The sequence below is a fragment of the Aulonocara stuartgranti genome, assembly GCF_965226115.1.
Source record: "Aulonocara stuartgranti genome assembly, chromosome: 7".
NCBI classification, from domain to species: Eukaryota; Metazoa; Chordata; class Actinopteri; order Cichliformes; family Cichlidae; genus Aulonocara; species Aulonocara stuartgranti.
In genome coordinates, this window is record NC_138945.1 from 19,818,945 (window position 1) to 19,841,412 (window position 22,468).

A 22,468-nucleotide genomic window follows, 5' to 3' on the forward strand; every position below is an offset into this window, starting at 1 on the left:
ATTAGAAAACTGCGTTTCCCAGAATCTATGGGCTCAAAATGTGGTCATAAATATTTTGTACTTGTAAATCAGGATTTGTATGTGTAAACAAAATTTGTGTGTGCGTAAAAAAGATTTGTGTGTGGACTTAGCCAAAAAAAACCCTGCAAGTTACAAGTATGAATTTTGACCCTATTTTTCTTCCTTTCATCTGATTGGTCAATGTCATGTCAATCACAAATGTAACAATCCAATCAGAGAACAGATGGGTTTAGCTGTCAGAGGGGCGCTTTTTTGAACCGGTTACTGCGTTCACCAGATATCAACACAATTTCGATCCGCTCCTCACGTGTTAACCTCTTCAACATGTCAATGGCTGTGAACAAAGAGAAACTTGTAAATAACTCATGAAAGAATAAAATTATCCACGTTGTATCCAAGGTGGCCGACTTCTAAATGGCCACCCATCTTAAGGAGTTTGCCCCCTCACATATACTAATGTGCCACAAACAGGACTTTAATATCACCAACCATTCCCATTTTATTACGGTGTATCCATATAAATAGCCCACCCTGTACATTAAGAATTTGCGGGACTCATTTAAATAATTTTCATTTCAGTTTCTCAATTATTTGAAAGCTGTTTTTGTTTCTCTGCTGATTTGCCATTATCATCTGCTTGCAGTGTTTAAGCTAGGCTTAGCTTTTCTTTTTTTTTCTCAATTTAAAAAAATGTTTATTTAGTTTCATGTTATTTTACATTTATATTAATTTAAAGTCTGTTTTTTTGGGGTAATTTTACTGATGTAAGCATGTACTGAAAAAAGTGTCATATTTATAGGAATCTGTCTGCTTATTAAAGTAAATTACCAGGTTTGATTGAAGTTCACAAAAAAACTTAGGAGGGTAAGTTGTAAATTATAAAGCCTCAAACAAGGAGGCCACATTTTGAAGCTAGTGTGCCATAGTCGGCCTCATCACAGGTGAGGACGACTCAGAGTACAGACAGTGGACTCTGGACTTTGTAGACTGGTGTCAGCATAACCACCTGCTGATCAAAGCCAGGAAAACAAAGGAGTTGGTGGTGGACTTCCGGAGACGCAGACCCACCACACTGACACCGGTGAACATCCAGGGAGTGGATACTGAGATAGTGGACTCTTTTAGGTAGCTGGGTGTTCACCTGAATAATAAACTAGACTGGAGCACACCGATGCTCTTTACAGGATAAGGGTCAGAGCAGACTCTACCTGCTGAGGTCATTTGGAGTCTTGGGAGCACTTCTAAAAACCTTTTTTTTGTGTGTGTGTTTAAGCTAGGCTTAGCTAACAGGAAATGGCTCTAGCTCTATGTTCATCCCTCAGGTAAAAGAGTGATATCACACTTCTAATGTAACTGCTGACAATATAATACAATCCAGAATCAAAGGCAGATTTTAAATTTTGTTCTTGAGTTCACGTAATAATTTTGTTTTCCTGGTTTCTCCACAGTGCATCTTTCTTTTGACTCCCCATAAGAATTCTGTGCGCTAAGTAAAATATTTTTCCATCTCTAGTTTTTAAATGTAAAATATTTCATTTTTTTTCATGGAATCCTATTTTTTACAAATATCATCTCTGTCATCAATACTTTCTTTACTGGACTGATATGATTTGTGTGGAAAAAATAAGGCAATGAGGCCACGTAAACCACACACATTCTCCACGGTGTCTGTCAGTTATCTTGATGGACGCTGTATGTCAGCTTGTTTCCCCATAGAGAGGTTGTTTTCCAATTACTCTGACATTACTAACAGATTACTGCTTGCAAACATACCCCATGAGGCTAGTGGAACAAAAAATTGGGAATTGGAATGCGAAAAAACTTTGGTGTTCAAAGACAGAAGACAGACAGACAGATGGAAGAGAGTCAAAATACTACTGATGTCAAAAGAAGAAGAGAACAGAGGGATTTCTGCGGCCATAGATTTTGCCTAATAGCAGCTTGAATTAAGGCCTTCCTGTTAAATTGGCCTGCTTCCTGTGAGCCAAGGCCTCATTTCCCAAAGGGACACCATAATCTTTCATTTAGTAAATACGTTAAACTATTTAGACTGAGTGCCGCCACTTCCTGTCTCTGTCTTTTTAGTCTAACTGCACTTCTTTTTCTCTTTCTAAGGCCACAACATAGTTGCTGGCAAGTTCATTTTGCATACCTCTAGTGTTTGTGTACAGTTTCAGCTCACTAGATTGCTAATGCAGCCCTCAAACTCCCCAAAGATGCTTGTGTTAGTCTGGCTATCTAGACTGGCTTTCACTTGTCTGACTGGTTGGATAAAACGTTGTTTGTTCGAGAATCACCTAAAATCGATGTCCAAGCCCATTAAAGGGAAAAAAGCCCAAGAGATGTGAGCGAGTGTCTCCATTTCATTTCAAAAAAACTGCATTTCCCTGCTGCTGACTTAAAGAAATGTGGAGACCACTTGCGTGAACACAAACAGATGCACAAATGCACGCACATCCTTTAAAGCCACAACCACATAAACACAGACCTAGATTGCACAGGACCACGCACAAGCTAACACAGATGCATGGAGCTCCACATGGTGACCTTTGGCTCATTTCTACAGAGCTAGGTGCCCCATCACTCTCTTTAAAACCTCCACCCACTCACACAGTGAAGATAGTGACCTTCAAAGAGTAGGCACACACACTAAAACACCGTGTCTGAAGAGATCCTGCGCTGTGATTGAGCAGCAGCTGTGCTCATTTCCTGAGGTTATGATCATAGCTGCAGAAGAACAAACTAGGAGGATATAATGACTGTGGTTTTACACAAATACACATATTTCTGACCTTCCAGGGATTCATGTTGACAAAAGAAAAGGAGAGAAAGGTAAAGCAAGATAGCAGAAGATATTAGAGTAATTGTGTTCTGAGGAGAAACGCTGTTGACAGTAAAACAAATGTGGTTAGTGGAGTTTAGATTTAACACAGTGTCAAAAAGAAATATGCATTTAATTCTATTATTATTAATTATTTAATGTGTAATTTGTTAAATTCAAAGGCAAAGAGTGAAATCAGCGGCAGAACACAACCAAGTAGCTCTTAAGAAACTTAATTATATATTAGTTATACAATATCCCAGTAGCCAACAGTAGCAGGACAATTTAGCACATTCAAATACAATTACATAACAATAAAAAAATAGGATGATTATTGTGTTGCTGGCCCTCATATTATCTTGCATTACAAATCCAGTGTGGCGCTATCCTTTACAGCGATGCACTGTGGGTATTTGTCACTGGTATTGGTTGGTTGCTGGGTGCAAAGAAGGTGCTACAACAAAAACCTCCTTATGATTGCTTTGGCTGCTCTGTAGCTTGCGTGGAAGACGCCGCCTTGTCTGCAAACACTCTGAGCTGTAGTGAAACTTGAAGTAGAAACATTCACCCTTCAAGTAAAAGTTGTGCCATACCGCTGCAACCAACACATTTCAAAAGGTGCAACTTTTAAGCTTTAAGCTGAGACTTTGATGCTTCTGTTGATACCATACACGTTTACCTTTGATAAAATATTTGCAGATAAACACATATTTCAGGAGATTGGGTTGAGATTTAACATACTCTCACCTTCTATGAAGTCAGATGGTGTGTAGACTTTGCTAGCTTGGGCCTTTTCCACTGCACTCCTGCGGTCCTGCTCAGATGAAGGCGTATTGAGGCTATGCAGAGCCGTCTCTAGGACCTCCGCAAGCTCCTCTCGTTTGTCCTTTCTCACAGGCTTCTCCTCCGGATGACGTGTCAGCCCCATCTCCAGCTGGTATACTCTTTGCAGGGTGAAGCTCTCAAATGGCACTACAGCGTACTCGCTGGGCAACCTGATGCCGAAGGTCACCTCAGCTTTTGACAGCTGGGCCTTCAGGAACTCCTGTAGGTCCGCCGGCTGGCTCTTGGCTACCTGAGCTTCTCCAACACCACCTCCTTGTGAGGCAGCGCCTCCTTCCTGCCCCTCTGCTGGGCCTCCATTGGCTCTTTTCAGGCTTTCCTGTACTCCTTTCAACTGCTGACTGCGCTCCTGCAATGCCTCTTTCAACTGAGCTATCTGTTTCTTCAAGGAGGAGATGTGGAGGCGGTGCTGCTCCTCACGTTCTTGGAGGAGCACCTGGTAAGAGTGGGCACTCGGAGGACCGCCGCTGTGGGCAGGCCCAGCTCCTCCGACCCCAGCGGCTCCCGCTCCGGTCTCCGGCCTCGTGCCTCCCAAGCTGGGATGATTAGATCCAGCGTGGGGTAATATATGACTCAGTGGAGGGTCATTAGAGTATGGCGGGCTGCATCTCATCACATAAAGGAGCGAAAGTGAGCAGCAGAGGAGCACCAGAAGCCCCCCGACACGGGACACCCACAACAGTAGTCCACGCCGTAACATCACTGCACGCAACATCAAAACTCACTCCTCCTGGTTAAACCCACAGAGGTATCATGTAACCTCACACACTCTGGCCTTAATGATGTCTGACTTGTGTTTATGTTCCATCACCCGGTGAGGAGGCGGGCTACATATCAGTGTGAGGTCATTTAATTTGAATTAGGTCATTGGTTCCCAACTGCCTGAGACTGTTGTGTCACTGGTAAAATAAAGGAAAAAAAAGAAAAAAGGCAGACACTTGTGAAAAAACACTTTCTTCCTTTCTCTTGGTCCAATTAGCTCCATGGTCTGTGAGAAGAAACTGTTCCAGACACTGTTGCATCATCTGTCACTCATAAGTGACTCATCTGTTTGCTCTGACTCTCCCACTAAGTCCATGTTGTCCTCTTCCTGTCCTCCTTCCAGTATCCGAATGCTCAGCCAAATAGTCTCCTATACAAATGCGACTGATGCAGAAAGAAAGAAGAAAAAAAATTCATAGAACTCTAATCCTCAGTAGTCATCTGTTTGTTTTTTTTCCAAAGCTGTTTTCCTGACAAAGGAAACAGAAAGGAGAGAGACAGAAAGGACAGTTATTGGAAACAATTCTTTTTAACATTTTGACGTGCACCAGCTTTCTCTAAACACTGGAGGGTGTGTCTTTAAATATGCACTGAATCAGAAATAGACCAGGCTACTCTGACATATTAGTTTTAGGGTGGCAAGAAGTTGCCAAACCAAGCATTGCCTCAGGACTAAAGCTCCTGGAAAACAACGTTGTCACTGAAGATATGACGCAGTAAGTAAGGGAGCGTGAGCTTGAAACTCCAGAAGTTATAGTTCATATGTGCTAAGGTGTGTGTGTGTGTGTGTGTGTGTGTGTGTGTGTGTGTGTGTGTGTGTGTGTGTGTGTGTGTGTGTGTGTGTGTGTGAGTGAGAGAGAGAGATCAGGGAATAGAGAGGAAAATATGTATACACCTATGCAGCTATTTGTACCTGCAGTGTGTGTATTGGTATGTGCACATGAAGTGGACTGTAGTGTCATATTATTGCTCTTTATGTTTCCACAGTCATGCAATAAAGACAGTAAAGTAAATACACCCTTACTTTCTCCATATGAATTAAAAGAGTTATTATCAGCCCGGTGCTGTTGATGCAATTGATGAACTTATTGGCATAAAGCTCAGATTATGCAATGCTCAGACAAACTGCAAAAAATCAAAAAGCTACATCTCCGACTCTGCAGTCCTCATTTAACATGTTCATGTTAAAGTTAACCACAAGATGTCTGGTTTGTCCACCATTTGGCAAATGTGGATCTGGAGATCTGGAGACAAATGTGAGGCCATCCATGTGACAATTTGTCAACTGGCACAAAATTGTCATGCAATAGGACAAAGAACAGCAGCAAATCTAAAACAGAATGGCTGAAAAAAGAAAAGAATCAAGGTGTTGCAATGACACAGTCAAAGTCCAGACCTCACCTGGACTGAGGTGCCGCAGTAGGCCCTTCAAAGACAAATAAATGTATTTAATGAATGCTTGCAAAACTCAACAAGCAACATTGTAAAGAAAAGTGGTTCAAATTTCCTTTATAGCAATGTGAGAGACTGATAGCCATATAGAAAACCATTAGTCCATGTTATTGCCTCGACATGCTTCTGAATGATGGGTTATGCATTGTTGTTTTTTTCGAGGACTATATTTAAACTTTCCTCACAAAAGCTCTTGAGCAGCATTTTTACTGGGATGGCTTTGTGGATAGCAACGTTAGTTGTTTGGACCACCGTTTTAGAACAAATTTTGTGGGCTTGGTTAGAATATCCCATCGATTTATGTTACGAAAGAAAAACTGTAATAAAAGTGATGATCTTATGACTTTTTGTCTGGCACAGATGGTAAAAATAACAACTTGTCCCAAAAAAGGAACCGTCATCCCAAAAAGACTTGATCTAGCCATGTTAGAACATTTAGTCAGCACAAAATTGATCTTACACAACAGACAAACATTCACCGCTACCAGCCAAATGCAGATACAACCACTGACATGATCAGCACCAGACGTGCTTTGTGTTTTGTGGTAATCCAAAAACGTCAAATGTCACAAAGTAAAACTAAGTGGTGAACAACAAGCTGTAAAGTTTAAGCGATAACTCTGTACTTTATGTCTTCTGCGTGGGAAAGGTGAGCAGCAGTATGGTGTATCTGGATGTCTGAATGCAAGTCTTGAGCATAAATAGACGTTTTGTGTGCGTTTCTATGCATATATATGTTCTTGTGGGAAGGTGTTTCAGTGTTCCTGTATGTATCTGTAAATGTATCTCTGTGTATCAGTCCCGGTCTCTCTTGACTCCCCACACAGTCAGCTCTTTGACAGGACAGCCTGAAGCTGAGCGTAATGAAAGGATTAGTATATGGCAGAAGTGAATACTGGACTGTGCTCTAACAGATGGCTGAATCAGGACAGACAGGGCGTCTCTCCAGCAGGACCTCCGCTGCTGACTTAAAAAAATGTTTGAGGAGAGGACGCTCGGGGAAAAGTGGCTGAGTTAGTGCTGGAGAGCGTGCTGCAGCTCCTCACATCGAGTATCGTCCTTTGAATTACAGAAAAAGTCCTCATGATATCATTATATGGAGCCATGGATCTTCAAAACATGTGGCATGACATTAATGGCAGTTTAATCAGTTCATTTTGGCTCGTTCACAAAAGCTTCTCATTAGCTGAGAGTTGCAGGGAACCTCCTCTAAATAATTACATTGGTTTTTCCAGATGATTTTGACTTCCTGTAGCACAGTTGCGCTCGAACTAATGCCAGTAAATGTGATCACAAGCCATTCACACGAATTACAGCGTGTGCCTGGGTCTGGCATTGTGATGGTCAATTTCCCGTTTTTACTGAGGAACAAATGCGCTGCTTTGCATTGTCAAATGCAAGCTCGTGGTGGGAGGAGAGTATGAAGCTACAGCCAGCAGGTGATTAGGTTAGCATGCAGATTGATTATCGTCAACTGAGCCATCAGCTGACTAAGGCTGGGATGATTGTTCTCTCCCTGCGCTATTTTAGTTTGGTTCAGCTTCTTGAAACCTTTGCAAATGTACCCCTGACAGAACAAAAGTATATGTTGTCTATGGCAATGTGGTCATTCCAAGTCATAAAGGTATGTGAGAAAGATTCATCACTGCAAAGAAGGCTGGTGTAACTTTGATTTATAAGCAGAGTCCTGCAGTCAAACCGCCGAGTCCCACCGGAATGAATGAATTGATTCAGCCCTGGTTATTTGACTCCCCACGGGGATAGCCGTGGCCTCAACACAAGAACACCGCAGAGAAATAATTACAGGCATATAGTTTCCTGTTACCATCTAGCACTAAAGTAAACGCATGCTCATAAAATGTTTATTCTCACAATGTGTCTGACATGTGCTACATCTGTGCTAACAAGCTATGGTAAAATAGTGAGAGACATTATTCAGGCCTGTGAAAAAGAAAGTAGAAGCACCTTTACTTACTTAATGCAATCATTTATCATTTTCTGTGCGACTTTATCAGTCTCTCTTAAGGCTCTGGAGGAAATTTAGCCTGCTCCTCTTTAAAGCGTTGCTTCAGTCCATTGAGGTTTGTGGATATCCGTTTATGCATAGATCTCTTAGGTTTTGTGGTTTGTTCTTTTGCAGCTTTGCAAAGCTAAGCTGTGCTGCGATCCTCTTTTTAGACAAAAGACGCTGTCCTCTGGTAATCCGTCCAAACAAGCCATACTTGTTCAGTCTTTTTCTAATTGTACTGTCCTGAACTTAAACATGTAACATGCTAACTGAGGCATGCAGAGTTTGGCATGCAGCTCTTGGACTTTCTGCAGTTTCTCCGAGTATTGCAGGGTCAGGTCCACTGTGATATTGTGACATTGTGTTAACACAATGTCACAATATCACACCAGCAAAAAACCACCAAATGTTTTTGCAGAGATAGACTCACACTGTATCTGTGAGTCTATCTAATGATGTTCATTTAATCAAGTAGTAGCAGCACTTGGCTGCTACTCATCCTCTTAATTTCTATGAAAGCAGTTAAGGATAAATTGAAAGTTTGACAGGACTGCACAGAGTCCTCTGAAAAACTTTCTTCTTCACTTTGCCATTAGTTATCATTAGGCATTATGATCTCCACCTCTCTTCCACAGTATGTCTTTGGTCCCGTTTTACTCCCCTCACCCTCAGCTGGTGCGGCAGATGCCTGCCCCTCCTTGAGCCTGGTTCTGCTGGAGGTTTCTTCCAGTTAAAAGGAGAGTTTTTCCTTCCCACTGTCACTCAGTGCTTGCTAATAGGTGGTCATCTGAATGCTGGGGTATTCTTTGTGCTATTGTAAGGTCTTTACCTTACAATATAAAGTTCCTTGAGATGACTGTTGCCGTGATTTGGCGCTACGTAAATAAAACTGAAGTGAATTGACATGACTGCATGTGTTTAAAAGGAGCATATCACCACTGATGCTGTTAGGATTCTTGTGTTAGCACTTCAAGCTTCAAATCCCTTAGCCAAGTAAAGCCTCAAGTACTCTATGTGCAGGTGTGGCTATAGATTCAAAAACATTTCTAACTTGATTTAAAGTTTTCGTCTGTGCTAGCAGAAAACTTTGTTGTGGAGATCCTTCAGAGACCTGAAAACCACAGATGTCTGCATCTACCGTAAATCCAAACATACTGTTTCTCAGAAAGGAAATCATATAAACTGATCAGATTCTCAGTATAAATCAATTTCAACAGCCCAAAAAACAAACCTGCCGTGAAGTTTACCACAATAGTTCCTGTGTTTTCTCTCTGCCACCGTGTCTCTTCAACCTCCACCTTTAAGTCAGTGCTTGGCAGGGCCAACACCTGATAACAGTTTCCTGATGGTTGTTTCAGTCCTCATAGTACACTGAGCTACTCTTTTGAGAAATCTTTTTCCCACGTTTCTTTTGCAGAATGCATCAAATACATCTACAGGCAATACGAACGCTAGTTTGTTTACCAACACATTACATTTCTTCACTTTTTGAGATGTCGCAGCTGATAAATGTGCTGTCCCCATTATTAGATATGCCGGAAATAGAAACACAGATGCAGAGAGACATCCAGTAGAGAGCGGAAAAATAATCTGCCTGTCACAAAGAAAAGAAAGTAAGGACCGAGAAAAAGAATGATTTAGTATTTGGTGACCAGAGATATTCCCAGCAGCAGCATCTGGGTCAGCCGCTAAAATCACTTCCTCCCCTCCCGCTGCTGTTTCCTGTCCCCAGGGGATTTATGCCTGTTTGTTTCACTGTGTGTGCTTCTACTGAAATAGGCGCATCTGTGCATCAAAAATATTGTCTTCCTCTTGACACCTGTTAGAAGTGTTGTGCTCATCTTTGTGAAAATAAGTCAGAGAGGAGATAACGTGTGAGCAAAGTGTAGCAACGAGTATTGAGAGAGTAGCTGAAGCTGCAGGAGTTTGCACTTAGAAAAAAAAATGGGGGGGGAAGAGAAAGAATGAATTTCTTCTCTGTCCGTCGCCCCATTTTGTGAGTCTCAGTCACACTTGTGAAGCAGAAATCACACGCAGGTGACAGCATATCTCTGTTTGTGTGCCCCTCTCTGTGCTTCAGGCCAACCTTTAAGTGCCTGAGGCATTTGAGAAGCAACCTCGTGACCGCAACATCGCGACAAACGAAGCATCTTAATCCCTGCTGTCATTTTTAAAGAGCAGACTGTCTTTGTTGTCTCCATCAGACCGCTCTTTCATAAAAACATATGCACTGGGAATTCACAGTATATGCATCTTTTCAAAGGGTGTGAGTGTTTGTGTGAAAGAGAGTGCAATGGCCTGGAAAATCAGGCGGGGTGGTTGTAAAGCAGAAACACACAGAAGACACTGTACTTATACTGTTCAGGATTTTATCAGCACTTTTGCACATTTAAGCTTTTTATCTCTCATATCTGCATCTCCTATTGAATTATTATATAGTTGCACTTCAAAGTTGTAGATTTTTTCTCTCCTGTTCATGGCAGCCACTGTTTTCCATTACTTTGTGCATTTTGGGTTTTGATCGTTTTCAGATCTACAGTGCACATGAGGGGAAATCTTAACATGCTCATGCCAGAACACGCTCTGAAAAACCACATTTTACTAAACAAACAAACAAGCAAACTGTTCATAAATCTTAGTCTCTGAAAAAGAGACTTCAATACTCACCCTACTTCGCATTCAGCTGTTTTCAAGATGTGCTTGTTTATACTCCCCCACAGACATCAGTGGGGATGGTGGCAGCGCCAGACTGAAGATATAAAAGGAATGCCAGCACAGATTGCATGATTATGAGAGAAAGATAGATGTCGCCAAAGTGACGTCACCCCACAGTTTGTGGACTCCCATCTTAAGCCCAGCTGTTTTGCCTAGTGCCATGTTGGGTTTGGAAAGTAGATGTGACCATATTTTCATGCTCTCAGCTCATGACAGCACTGGCTTTCTAGCTTAGTTCCTTTATCTGTCCTTCACTGTGCAATGCTAATTTTGGCAAATAGGAAGCAGCTCAAAAACAAATCCCCAAACAAAGAAAAATGGCACTCGTGAATTATTCAAAGTGGCCGCGCCCTGAGTTATGCATTCATTTTAAACCTTAAAACAATTTAAAGAAGCAGGCTAGACGTAGGGAGGCACAGTGGTGGAGTCGTTACCACTGTTGCCTCACAGTAAAAAGGTCCTGGGTTTGAATCAAATGCTGGGGGGTTTCTGTCTTTGCATGTTTTTTCATGCCTATTTATCATATCAAAACTGGTTTTGTAACAGGCTCCAAACACGCCGTCATTTAAACACTGAAGATTACAACCCACTCACCTTTAGGGAACTGCAAATTATGCCACTTCCCGTGACTTCAGAGGTCACAGCTTGAGTGTAATGACTTGACATATCAGGAGGGGCTACAGAGCCTCTGGTCAAGTCCAGCTCTGCCTCTACAATCACACCTATGTGATTGTCTACACAGAGCCTGCACGCAACTGTTGTCTACATGTTTCAGCTATTAATTGTCACTAGAGGGCAGTGTCCAAAATATGTGTTGCAGCACGGGAAAAGGTGCGCAAAGTTGTTGGGTTTTTTTTTTTAATTAACAATAATACAATCTAGAACAAAGGTGAGCACAGTATAATCTGAGAAAACAGAGAATGCCGGCTGTACACAAAAACAGTCAAGCGCCAGACTTTCCAATATTTCCGAGGTTTGTTATTTTAACAGACGGCAATATCTCTCAAAACAATCTATAAAAAAATTTTTAGATTACTGAACAGTTTCTGATGCATAAACTGTCCTCCAGCAGAGCTCTTGTTGGTTTTTTTTTGTTTTTTTGGCCAGTCAGCCAATCAAATTTGCCACCCAGCCGGCAACTTCTCTGGAGATAACTGTATGGATTGTGACTGATCGACTGTTTCTTGTAAAAATGGTAAATGGCCTGTATTTGTATAGCGCTTTACACATCCAGTCATCCACCCATTCCCACACACATTCATACACTGGTGAACCTAGTGGACTTTTTTTTTTTTTTTAATCAGCTATTAATCATTAACAAATGTGCTTTAAGTGATTCATTTATCTATTTGCACTGTTACTAAACCACAATAAGAAAGAAAGGCAAGCTTCAAAGAGTGGATCCAAGTTGACGTCTTCAAGATAAAATGATAAAAAAAAAAATAATCTTTTCAGATAATCAGCGTTCAACTTGAACATATCATAGATTGCATTTCTTCACGTCATATAATCCATGTCGAGCTACATCCGGTTGGTTTCTTTCTCTGCACACAAGCAAGTTTGTGTAGGTTGCATGCCCAGAATCCTTCAGTGGGTGCAGTCAAATACCTACACAAACAGTCACAAGCACGATACCATGTGAATCCTAGAGGGGTGTACTAAGAAGCAAGATTAATGGTTTAGCTTAAAGTCAGAGTTTCCTGTGTCATGTGGCTCTCTTTTTACCTAAATCACCAACTGGTAACTTATGGTGAACACATAAGCTGGTAGGGAGCAAACTATGGTCAGACTTTACATTAATTTCATTCTTTTATTTACAGCATTTGTTGAGTCCAATATCGATTCCTTAATGGGCGAGTACATTTACATGTGCAAATTGTTAAGCCGCTTTTACTAACGTCACAAATTAAACCAAGCTGGAAAGTTACACTAGTGCAAACTGTGTGTTGTATTATTTGGTGACTGGGAAAATGTATAAATGTTTTTATATGTATATATTTTTTTAAAAATCTGCTTCTAAGCTTCTTTCACACTGCTGGAGTTGCAGCTACTGGAACACACAACACGTCTATCAAGTCATAAAATTTATCTCCCTATATTGTGCCGGGAAGCTAACGTCTCTGTTATCAGGATACACAACCATTAATGTTTAAATGGATCCAGTTTAAAGTTTCAGGGCTCTAATGAGCAGTCGTCATCTCAGAAATAAACAGCAGCACTGAGAGGGCGCTCAGCGATAAATTAATTAAAATGTTTACCGCTCTGTGCTTTAAATTCCAAATTAACAGTTTTTTTCTCGCCTTATTTGCAAACGTGTCATATTTTAATTTTGTGTTATTATTGTTCTTTATAGAATTTTATCACCATTTTATTATCATCGTCATCCCCGATTGGAGTGGGTGCACTCATAGGAATCACTTTGTGCGGAAGAAGAGCCACATGACCTGCAAAGCAGCCACTTTTATCTCTGACTGGTATTTTTCGAGCCAGCTAATACAAAGGAAGCCTGGCTGTGTTCAACTCCCTTCATAGTAAACCCACCCAGATGCAGCCGTGCCCACTCCTCCCATCACATTTGGCGCTGCAGTGAGCAAAACTAAATATTGAAGGCAAAAAACAGGAATCTCACAACACAGGCAGGCTTCCAGGGCCAGCTAGGAGCAATAGCTTTATCTACTGTATGCAAATAAATAAATCAGAAAATTCAGTATATTGCTATGCTTTTTACTGACCATATACAATTATGAGTGGTTGCAAAAAATGTTGCGTTCTTTAAATCTTCCTCTAAGTCCCATCATTTCATATACTCATCTGTAAAGCACGTTCATATGAGAGAATATTAATCCTTTAAAAACAACCTTCTCCTCCTACCTCGGCCCTTTCCTTCCATACACATAAACTGTCTGTGAGTAACTGACCCCTGAGATGTCTACAAGCAACCGTACAAACCACAGAAGCATGCATGCTTAAACTCTGCTCCATACTGTCTGCCTCTCCTTCATCCTAGCTCTGAAGCCTCTGCCGAGTGGTATACTTGTTACCGTGCAGGGCAGGGATGTTAATGTGTTTGTGTGCTTGTTGGCCTCACTGAATGTCTTCTTTTCACACAGTGCTGTCTGAACCTGCCCTCTGGCTATCTTACTGGAAAATTGGGGAACATCCTCTAGGGAAGGACAGCAGAGGAGAGGAAAGGAAAGGAGAGGAGGAGAGATTAATTAAGATAAAATTTGAAAACGAGTGGGGAAAGAAAGTGGGTGGTGAGTTTGACAACTATATCCTCAGATAACTCGAGGGGAACTATTAAGCGAGTAGATGAGATACATGCTGCAAGGAGAAAATGAAGCAGAGAGAGGAAAAAGTCGGGATTAAAAGAGTCTGTTTGAGGGTAGGAAGGTGAGAGAAAGCTTTCTTTGATGTTTCTTGTCCCCTCAGGTGATTCTCCCTCCCATTCATTAGGGGCCGGTTTCTCCGGATCCTTCCAGTCGGCGTGCCATCTGGAAGGCCCTTTAAAAAAAACGAAAACAACGAAAAAGCCTACACGCCTCTACTTCACTACAAGTGTCTGTGTTAACATGCACCGTCCAACCCCGCCCCCTGCTTTCCCTCTCTTCAAGTGCTCCATTTCTTCACGGTTAGGTTAGATTGGATCAGATTAAACATTAATGGTCCCCATGGGGAAAATGGGTCATTGCAGCAGGGAATAAAGAGTGGCAACTCTTCTGAAAATAAAGCAGACACTTCTTAAGTTTAAAAAAAAATAAAAATAAAAAATCGAATTACTTCCCACATTCTGCTTCACTGATGTCAGAAATTTCAACCTTTTCCTGCTTTTTATGAATGTGAAATGTCCATTAGTGCAATTGGACCTCTTATAATAGGGGAATTAATGGTACAGACTAACACACTGATATCTGACGCACTTGTCCCCCCCCCACCCTTCCTGCCGGCCAGCAGCAGCAAGCCTTTCACCTTATTACAGGAGAGGCTCCAGCCAGTGCAACACCGGATCTGATAAGCAGTTAAGGAAAGGGATGGATGGTTATATACACATATATACAGTGCCCGCTAATTTGCCCTTTCTGAGACGGCAGTAACTCATCCACAGAAGCACAATGAAAACCGCAATCCAATTCATAGAGGGCACAGTAAGCCTCTGCATAATCGCGATGTAATATAATAAATCGTGGTTTACACAGTGAGACACTCCCTGTGTCACGGGTCTTACCGCTGTTGACGGTGACGGTTGCAGGTGGACAGTTATAAATAGATGACAACAGATTATGGCAAGACGGCAAACAATTGAAGCTGACAGAAAATGAAGAAATCCGGCGCATCCACATTTTTTTTACACCTGCTCATCTCAACCAGAAACACCTGCAGCGCATTCACCGTTGCTTTTCTTGTGCAATGGGAAAAAAAACTAAACAATTATGAGGCAAACTCACGACTTCCCTGTTCTCCCTGAAGCCGCACACCGCAGAACAGAAATTACCATCAGACGTTTCTCAACTCTAACCTCGCAGCAAGGCTAAGGTGAAGGCTTGTGGTTTGGCTTTAAGGGGTTACAACAGGTTTCTTTAACTGCTACCAAACCAGCTCCACCATCTGCTGTTGATAATTTATACTGTTAACTGTCAGCCGGCCCTACCAACGCAGGGCGATAAATCAGTGCCATTTATGCGATCTGCATTTAACTCAATAGTTTTCTCAAGACTGGAACCATCTGAAAGAATCAAAAGACACATAGCAAGGGTGACTGTAATATCATCAGATCTCATTTGTCACTGTGCTGCAGGGATGTTACATCAGAGCATTTGAAATGTCAATGGCTAATTATCCCGCACGACACTGTTGTCTGAAATGTGAAACACGATGGTGCAGCATGGGAGAGCAAAACTGTAAACATTCACAGACGTGCACTTAACACATAAAAGCTGATGTTATTGTCACATCAGCTTTTAAAAAGTGCACACCATGACAGACCTGTAGCACACACACACACACACACACACACGGTCTGCCTGCCAAACAAACTCACACGCTGAGTAATCCCTCAAGTTTCACTCTTCAAGTCTGAGGAAAAAAAACAATCTACTCTGCCAGCATGCAAACCAAATATTTCAGGGTGCTAGGTACTTGTTAGTAAGCGCACTAAGCAGGATTAGAGCCTTTTCTGTGATAAAAACCTCCAGCAGTGTGTACTGGATGTATGCATGTGTGTGTGTGTGTGTGTGTGAGAGAGAGAGAGTGAGAGAGAGCAGGAGAGAGAGAGTGAGTGAGATTCAGTGGGATACTGTTAGAAAGAAGCCTACACTTTGACTGAGTGCATGTAATTTTATTATCTGGGTCTGCTCAGCTGAAATCATTGTGGGTGATGTTTTGTTCAGATCCTCTATGTGGTTTTGGTCTGGAGTGACCTTACACATGAGTCACTGATTGGACCCCGTCAGTGATTAGTGCTGCATTGGTATTAAATATTAGTGTGGGATGGATGAATTAAATGTCAGAAAAGGCGCTGCTGCAAAAACAAACACAAGTTAAATTCAAAATTGTGGACACATTTTTGCACGTTTCTTTGCCTCTTCCTGATATCTCCATAAAGCGCATTATGGGGGGAAATGACCTGATAAGTTGGGCGTAATTACGCACAAAAAGTTGATCGCTAAACCCTGTAATTACAGACAATCCAAATATAAACTAACAATTTGCACTGATAGAGAATAAGTGAGAATAACTCCGCACATGTTCCCTATTAAAATATTAGGCTTTTGTTATTTTACAGTACGGCTATCGACAGGCTACATCTGTATTTCAGCGTCCTCTCATGCGGACAACTTACCTCTTGTCCCAGCAGTCGTCAGTCCGGTCCACTGTGAGCGGAGCGGAGGTTTGTTTAGTCCCGGTGCTGCGGAACCGTCCTGCAGCCCTCCACCGGTCCACAGACGACTCTTCGGTTGTCCAGGAGCGGGTGTGAGCGTTTGTACCGCGGAGCAGCGAGAACAGCACCGGAACACGAGAAGCCTGCTGCCTTCACAATAAAATGCACTAATTATGTATCAAGCTTTGCTAAAGCTTTTCATCCAAGCCAGTTACATTAGCTTAAAAAGAGAAATAAAAATAAAAGCACTAAAAATGGAAAATAGTTACCTGCACTTATTCAAAGCTCCCCAGTTCATATTAGTTATTCGATTTTTGTTCAATTAAACCACAAATCCTTAAAAGCAACAATTTCTGATAATGAAACGTGGTTAAGAGTAGAAGTGATACCAAGTAAATACAGGGCCAGTATTGGCGATGCTGATCGATACTGATACTTTTAACCCATAAAGGAAACTTCTGGGAGAGCAGTGTGTCATGATTTATGAAATGAATCATGATATTATTTTTGCAACTTTGGAACACATTATAATGACCACTAAATCAATGTAATGTTGTTGTTGTTGTTTTCATTTCCAAGAAAACGACTTATTTAATACAGTCCAGTGGGCTACATACTGAACTTAAGCGTTAAAAACAAAGTACTGATCCGCTAGTAATTAAGAGATGATGTGGCTTGTTGCCATCATGATTGGAAACTGGAAACCAGCAACAACTTAACAAAAAACAAACAAACAAACAAAAGCAATGAAGCAATGAAGACTGTGTCCCAAACTACTGCTTTTTAATTGAATGGTGATTTTTTAAAAAAAAGTATCCCAGCCAACTGGGGAAATTGCATTTAACATAGGGTAACTTTCCCCATTCCTTCCCCTCAAGTTGTCTTGTTTGCAGTACAAAATACTGGCGTTCTGTTTGCGAAAAGTCTCATCATGCTCCTCTGTTAGTCGTCCACTTACTTCTTTGTGCCTTAAGTCATGTAAAAATCAGTTTAACAGTGAAAGGTTGGAGGTTTTTTCAAAGATGAAATTATGAAATATTTATCAAATCTCACTGTACATTAACCCCCACATGCAATGTCTACTTGTTTAACTTTACCCTTACTATTTTTATTCCGTCCATTCAGTGAGAAAGACATTGTTAGTTGCTCTCTGTGTTCTGTGTGTTTGGAAAACCAAAAAGAGTTCGTATTGCTTTGTTTTTCTTATGATATTGCTCAAAACAGGAAAACAATCTGTATATTCCTGGCACTACTGTAGTTTTTTTGTTTTTAAACTCAAGAGCTCTGATAATACAAAAATTTTTTGTCTACATTTTCATTCATCTTTCCATGTATACCTTTCTGGCCACCCTATTATATAACTCTTCAGAAAGCTTTCTCCCTATCATGTAATTATTAATCTTACTGACTTGCCTCAGGTTTTTAAATCCGACAACTTTACTGATTGATGAATAATCTGAATGACAGCAGGTTAAATCTAGCAACAACCTTTGAGGGGGGCGGGGGGACTATATATATTTTTAAACAAGTTTTATTTTGAAGGTTATGAGCGGAAGTCAGACAGCTAATGTGATCAACTTGACCCCGATGCGCTCTCTCCGTGCAGGTCCGCCGGTCCGCCCAGCTCTCCGCCTCCCTCCCTCAAGGTCCTCTCATAAAGACAGCCTTGTTACTCAAGACACCGTTACAGCAGCAGGAAACACTACTGCCTTTCATTTGTAAGGCCAACAAGAAGTCCAAATGTGTAGCCCACATCTTCATCTACAAGTGACCCGAGGGGCTCTCTGAGGACCCAAATCATGTGACAGGCACGGAGCAAAAACTGTTGTCTTTGGAGTAAAAATGTAGTTCTCTTGTTGAGTATCGATACACAGCGGTGGCGAAGTACTCAGATACACTTTAGAAACATAATCTGCATTAATATACAAGTTATTTATTCAATTTTGGATGAGCAAGTAAGTAGAAACTAGAGATATCTAATAAACAGAAGAGTCCAGCGTTTGCCTCTGAACTTGAAGGAATTACACACTTAGATGTATATCCTTGGCTACTTGCAAAATGTTTTAACGGGTAGCCTACAAGAAAAGTTACTTTTCGTTGCCATTAGAGGACCAGGAAATGAGTGGCCTTTACACGCAAAGGACATAAGGATTTTATATGAATGAATAAAATTCATCCGCACTGCCTTATAAATAGACCGAACAGCGGTAAATAGGGTCCCATGCCGGTGGCTCTCTTTTTAATAACTCCTCAACACGATCAATAAATACTCAGACATTACTCAGATCTCTCCCACTCGGATGAAAAATCAATTGACCGCGATAAGCAGATAAATGTGAAAACACCCTTTAATAAGACGAAACTGAACCGTCAGTCTTCACACTCATAAATGGTGTTGCAGCTACACCACATGGCACACCGTGGAAATGCACCGTCTTCATCCTTTTCCCCAGAGGAATAATGATGCAAACTGCAGTATATTTTAACAATAAATAATCCATGTAACGTGGCAGTTGGAGTTATGTTACCTTGAAGACTTGCATCAATAAACTCAGATCTTTTGGTCTGCACAGTCCTCTGAGATTTGACGAAAGTCCTTGAAGAGACGCTGGATGCTCGACTCAATTCATCTCAGAATTGAGCTTCTGGTCTTGTCTTCTTTTTAAGAAGCAGACAAGACCTGGAGAAGATGGCCCGCGCACACGCATCATTATTCACCAGGTCTGTTGGATGCTTCGTGCACAAAGTGATAACAGCTGTGTCAGCGCACACGAGGGAAACAGGTAATTAGGACCATGCGTGTAGATGTGCCAGCACGATGGAAACAGATCCTGTGGGCTTTCCACAGTTTAATGAGGCAAAAGGGAATCGCTCTGTTTGTTCATCAAACAGCTCTTCAGCACTACAACACATAATCAAACCTTGAAAAAAAAAAATAGTAATAATAATCATAATTAAAACAGAATAGTTTTCTTCTATTAAATTTTTAATAATAGCCCATCTTAACAACTCATTAAAAACAGAATATAAAAATATACAGGCAGCTTGAGATAGAACTACATTTATGTACAAAGGTGAGTAATATAGAAACAAAATACATATTTAACAGAGGCAAAGTCTGGCTAAATGTTTGAAGAGCGCATTAACTGTATACATGTACTTTAACGGCAGCAGCTGGCTTGAATTAGTCACATGAAATGCTCAATTTCTCTATCAGACGTGCCTGAGGGTTTATCGTTAATGCATAGGATGACAGAAGATCTGCGATTTGAGAAGTTTCTTTCCCACTACTTCACAATTGTTCTTTACCATAGATAAAGAGGTGTTTCATCAGCTACCATTTCTTACCATTTCAGGTATTGGGAGTAAAAATAAGAGCGCTGCCCTCGTCGTGGTTTGGTTGTGCAGTCAAGCCTTTACATTACAGGCAGATTTCACATCCAGTGGCAAAAAGAACTGGATGAATCCAGTCTAATCACTGACGGTGTCATTATTCCAACTATATGGCCACTACACTACAAGACTGACTCCTTATGCCCAAGTAATAACTGCAAAACCATCATTAGACCAGCTCTTAAGAATTACTGGAATCTAAATACGATTATTCTTTCTCATGTTTCATTGAAATTGCATTTTTAACTACTGGTGTTCGACCTCTGACGGGAAAATGGGCAGAAGATGAATTAAAAACAAGCAGATCTTCATCTAACAGAAACATAAGCTGTCCGGTGATCTGGCGACCTGTCAGACGGCTACACTGAAATGGAAAGCAGGAAGATTTTATTAGCTTCGTTAGGCCCTCTATTTTCCTAACCCTTGAAGTTCTGAAAGATCTCAGCAGCGTCCAACCAGGACCTGAAGCAGGCCAGGCCCCGGTCTCGGATCTGTTTCCTGCCCTTGTCCGTGATCACGTCGCCGTTCTCCTTCACGATCACCAGTTTGGGCACTGCTGTGATCTTGTAGCGATGCTTCAACTCACTGCGAGAGGACAAAAAGACAAAGAAGCGCCTTTATTAGAAAAAGACACTTCTTCCACTGTAAAGAATCTATTATACACTTGATAGTTTTCCATGAATACATGTGAGATTCTTGCACATAACAACGCAGTTTGATGGCAACTGTGGCTACAGATATCTCACAAATTCAAATGTTACAAATAAAAGATGATTACTGGCTGCAATTAATCAACACACCTAAACACAATGTAAGAAAAACAGCTTCACTTTGCTTAGATACAGCATTCAAATGCTGCTAACTTAATGGCACATGGATGTTTTTATGTTTGATGTTTTTATTTCAATACTCATCTGCTTTGCTGAATATATTTAAATCACACTACTGGTATGGTTAAACAGAACATTCAAAGAGTCCAGTTTTAACTTTGGGAAGAAAAAGAAATGAACAGAATAGCTGCAACTCCATCCAAGATTAGAAACTGAACAACTTGATACTCGACTTTAAAGTAGCTATGTAATAAATAAATAACTGCTTTTATTTAAGAAAAAAATGTTTGAGAGAAAAGTTTGCACTCACAGGTGTACGGATCTGACTTTGATTTAGTCACGCAACCCTCCAATAACTCAAATCACGTGATCTGGAAATCAAAATAAACAAATAAAGGACACTTTGAAGAGAACACTCTGGACTTGATGTCGCTTAAACCTAATCCTCGACAGTGACGCGCATCAGCGTTTTACATAAGCTGGATCACTGCCTAGTAGACTGTACAGACTGCACTGTGTAGGTATAAGATAAATAAAACACCTGATTATGTTACGTTAAGTTCAAATGTGAAATATTAGATTATGAAACTCACTTTTTGTAATCATCCGTCCAAGGCAGAGCGAGCCAGTCTCCGTGCATGTCGTGGTAATATTCAACCATGTCATCGGTTGACTTGTCAGAAGACACAAAAACTATTTCAAACTGAGCCGGAGGATCCCTCTCCTCCACCAGCTCCGTGTAGAAGTCACACAGGATTGGGGTAAAGTCCCGACACGGCGGGCACCATCCCGCGGAGAAGTAGATCCCCACCACCTTGTTCCGCAGAGCCTCTTCAGGATCCACAAACTCTCCGTCCTTGTTCAGGAGTGTGCGTCCGGAAAATACCTCCACCATGTCTGCTGAAGTCCGGCTGCTTTGAGTTTTGTTCAGAGTTTCGTTTAGCTCATATTTGTTGCCGAGTTTTGAACACAACGCTCAGAAGTGTGGACTCTCCGGGGAAGTTTCCGTTTACCTTTCCGCAAAAGTAGCTTACAGCCAATCCCGATAATCACCTGCGGACCAATGAGGACGCAGAAACCGCCTTAATTCATTAGCCACGTGGGTAAAACACACGCGCGCGCACGTACACTGCATTAAGAAGCAGTCAGTTAGCATAGTTGTCGTAACTACTCCATAGCGATAGGTAAAGCACGACGTCTCGTGACGCTTTCCGGTATCGGTGTACGCATGCGCAAAGCTATAAACTAGACAACGTTAAAGAAGTTTAAAAATCACATGTGCGTATGTGTGTTGAGGTTAATTATGATCAAATAGCATTAAACGGGGTATAATTACTCATCAGTAAATTATTATAAACTTGTTTATACTTCATCTCACTTCTCAGTGTCTTCAGTGTAGTTTTGAAAGCTATTCATTAATTTTACTTTTTATTTACATGTTCGAAACAAACGACGAAAATAGAGTATATTTTAGTCTCAGTACTAATGCATACAAGCAACGCTGACAGAAAAGGATAAATCATTTTCACAATAGTAATAATTTATTAAAAGAGCTTCTGTATCAAAAACAACAGAAGGGAGAGAAATTTAAAACACAACAGAGGAAAACACGAAACAAAAATGAAAGGATTCATTAATAATGTCACTAATGACATCATCTGTTATAACAGAGATGTACTGGATAACATTTTATGTAAACCTTTATGTACATAAAGCTACTTAATACTAAGCCTCATTGGGGGAAA

General features: G+C 41.1%; 2 protein-coding genes across 2 annotated transcripts in view; both read right to left on the reverse strand.

The window, feature by feature from the left end:
* csgalnact1a (chondroitin sulfate N-acetylgalactosaminyltransferase 1a) overlaps positions 1 to 16,619 on the reverse strand; it is a 36,334-nt gene extending 19,715 nt beyond the window's left edge. Inside the window, exons 1-2 of the mRNA XM_082538730.1 lie at positions 16,462 to 16,619; positions 3,590 to 4,917 (exon numbers count right to left, since the gene is read on the reverse strand). Of these exons, the coding sequence (XP_082394856.1) occupies positions 3,590 to 4,400 (811 nt within the window). The 5' untranslated portion in view covers positions 4,401 to 4,917; positions 16,462 to 16,619. The remainder of the gene's footprint in view (positions 1 to 3,589; positions 4,918 to 16,461) is intronic.
* A 2,846-nt stretch (positions 16,620 to 19,465) lies between these two features.
* Positions 19,466 to 21,884, reverse strand: nxnl2 (nucleoredoxin like 2). The gene is made up of 2 exons (XM_082538733.1): positions 21,317 to 21,884; positions 19,466 to 20,478 (listed from the first exon to the last, which is right to left on the reverse strand). The coding sequence occupies exons 1-2, from the start codon at positions 21,616 to 21,618 to the stop codon at positions 20,310 to 20,312; spliced, it is 471 nt and encodes a 156-aa protein (XP_082394859.1). The 5' UTR covers positions 21,619 to 21,884; the 3' UTR covers positions 19,466 to 20,309.
* Positions 21,885 to 22,468: the final 584 nt, after the last annotated feature.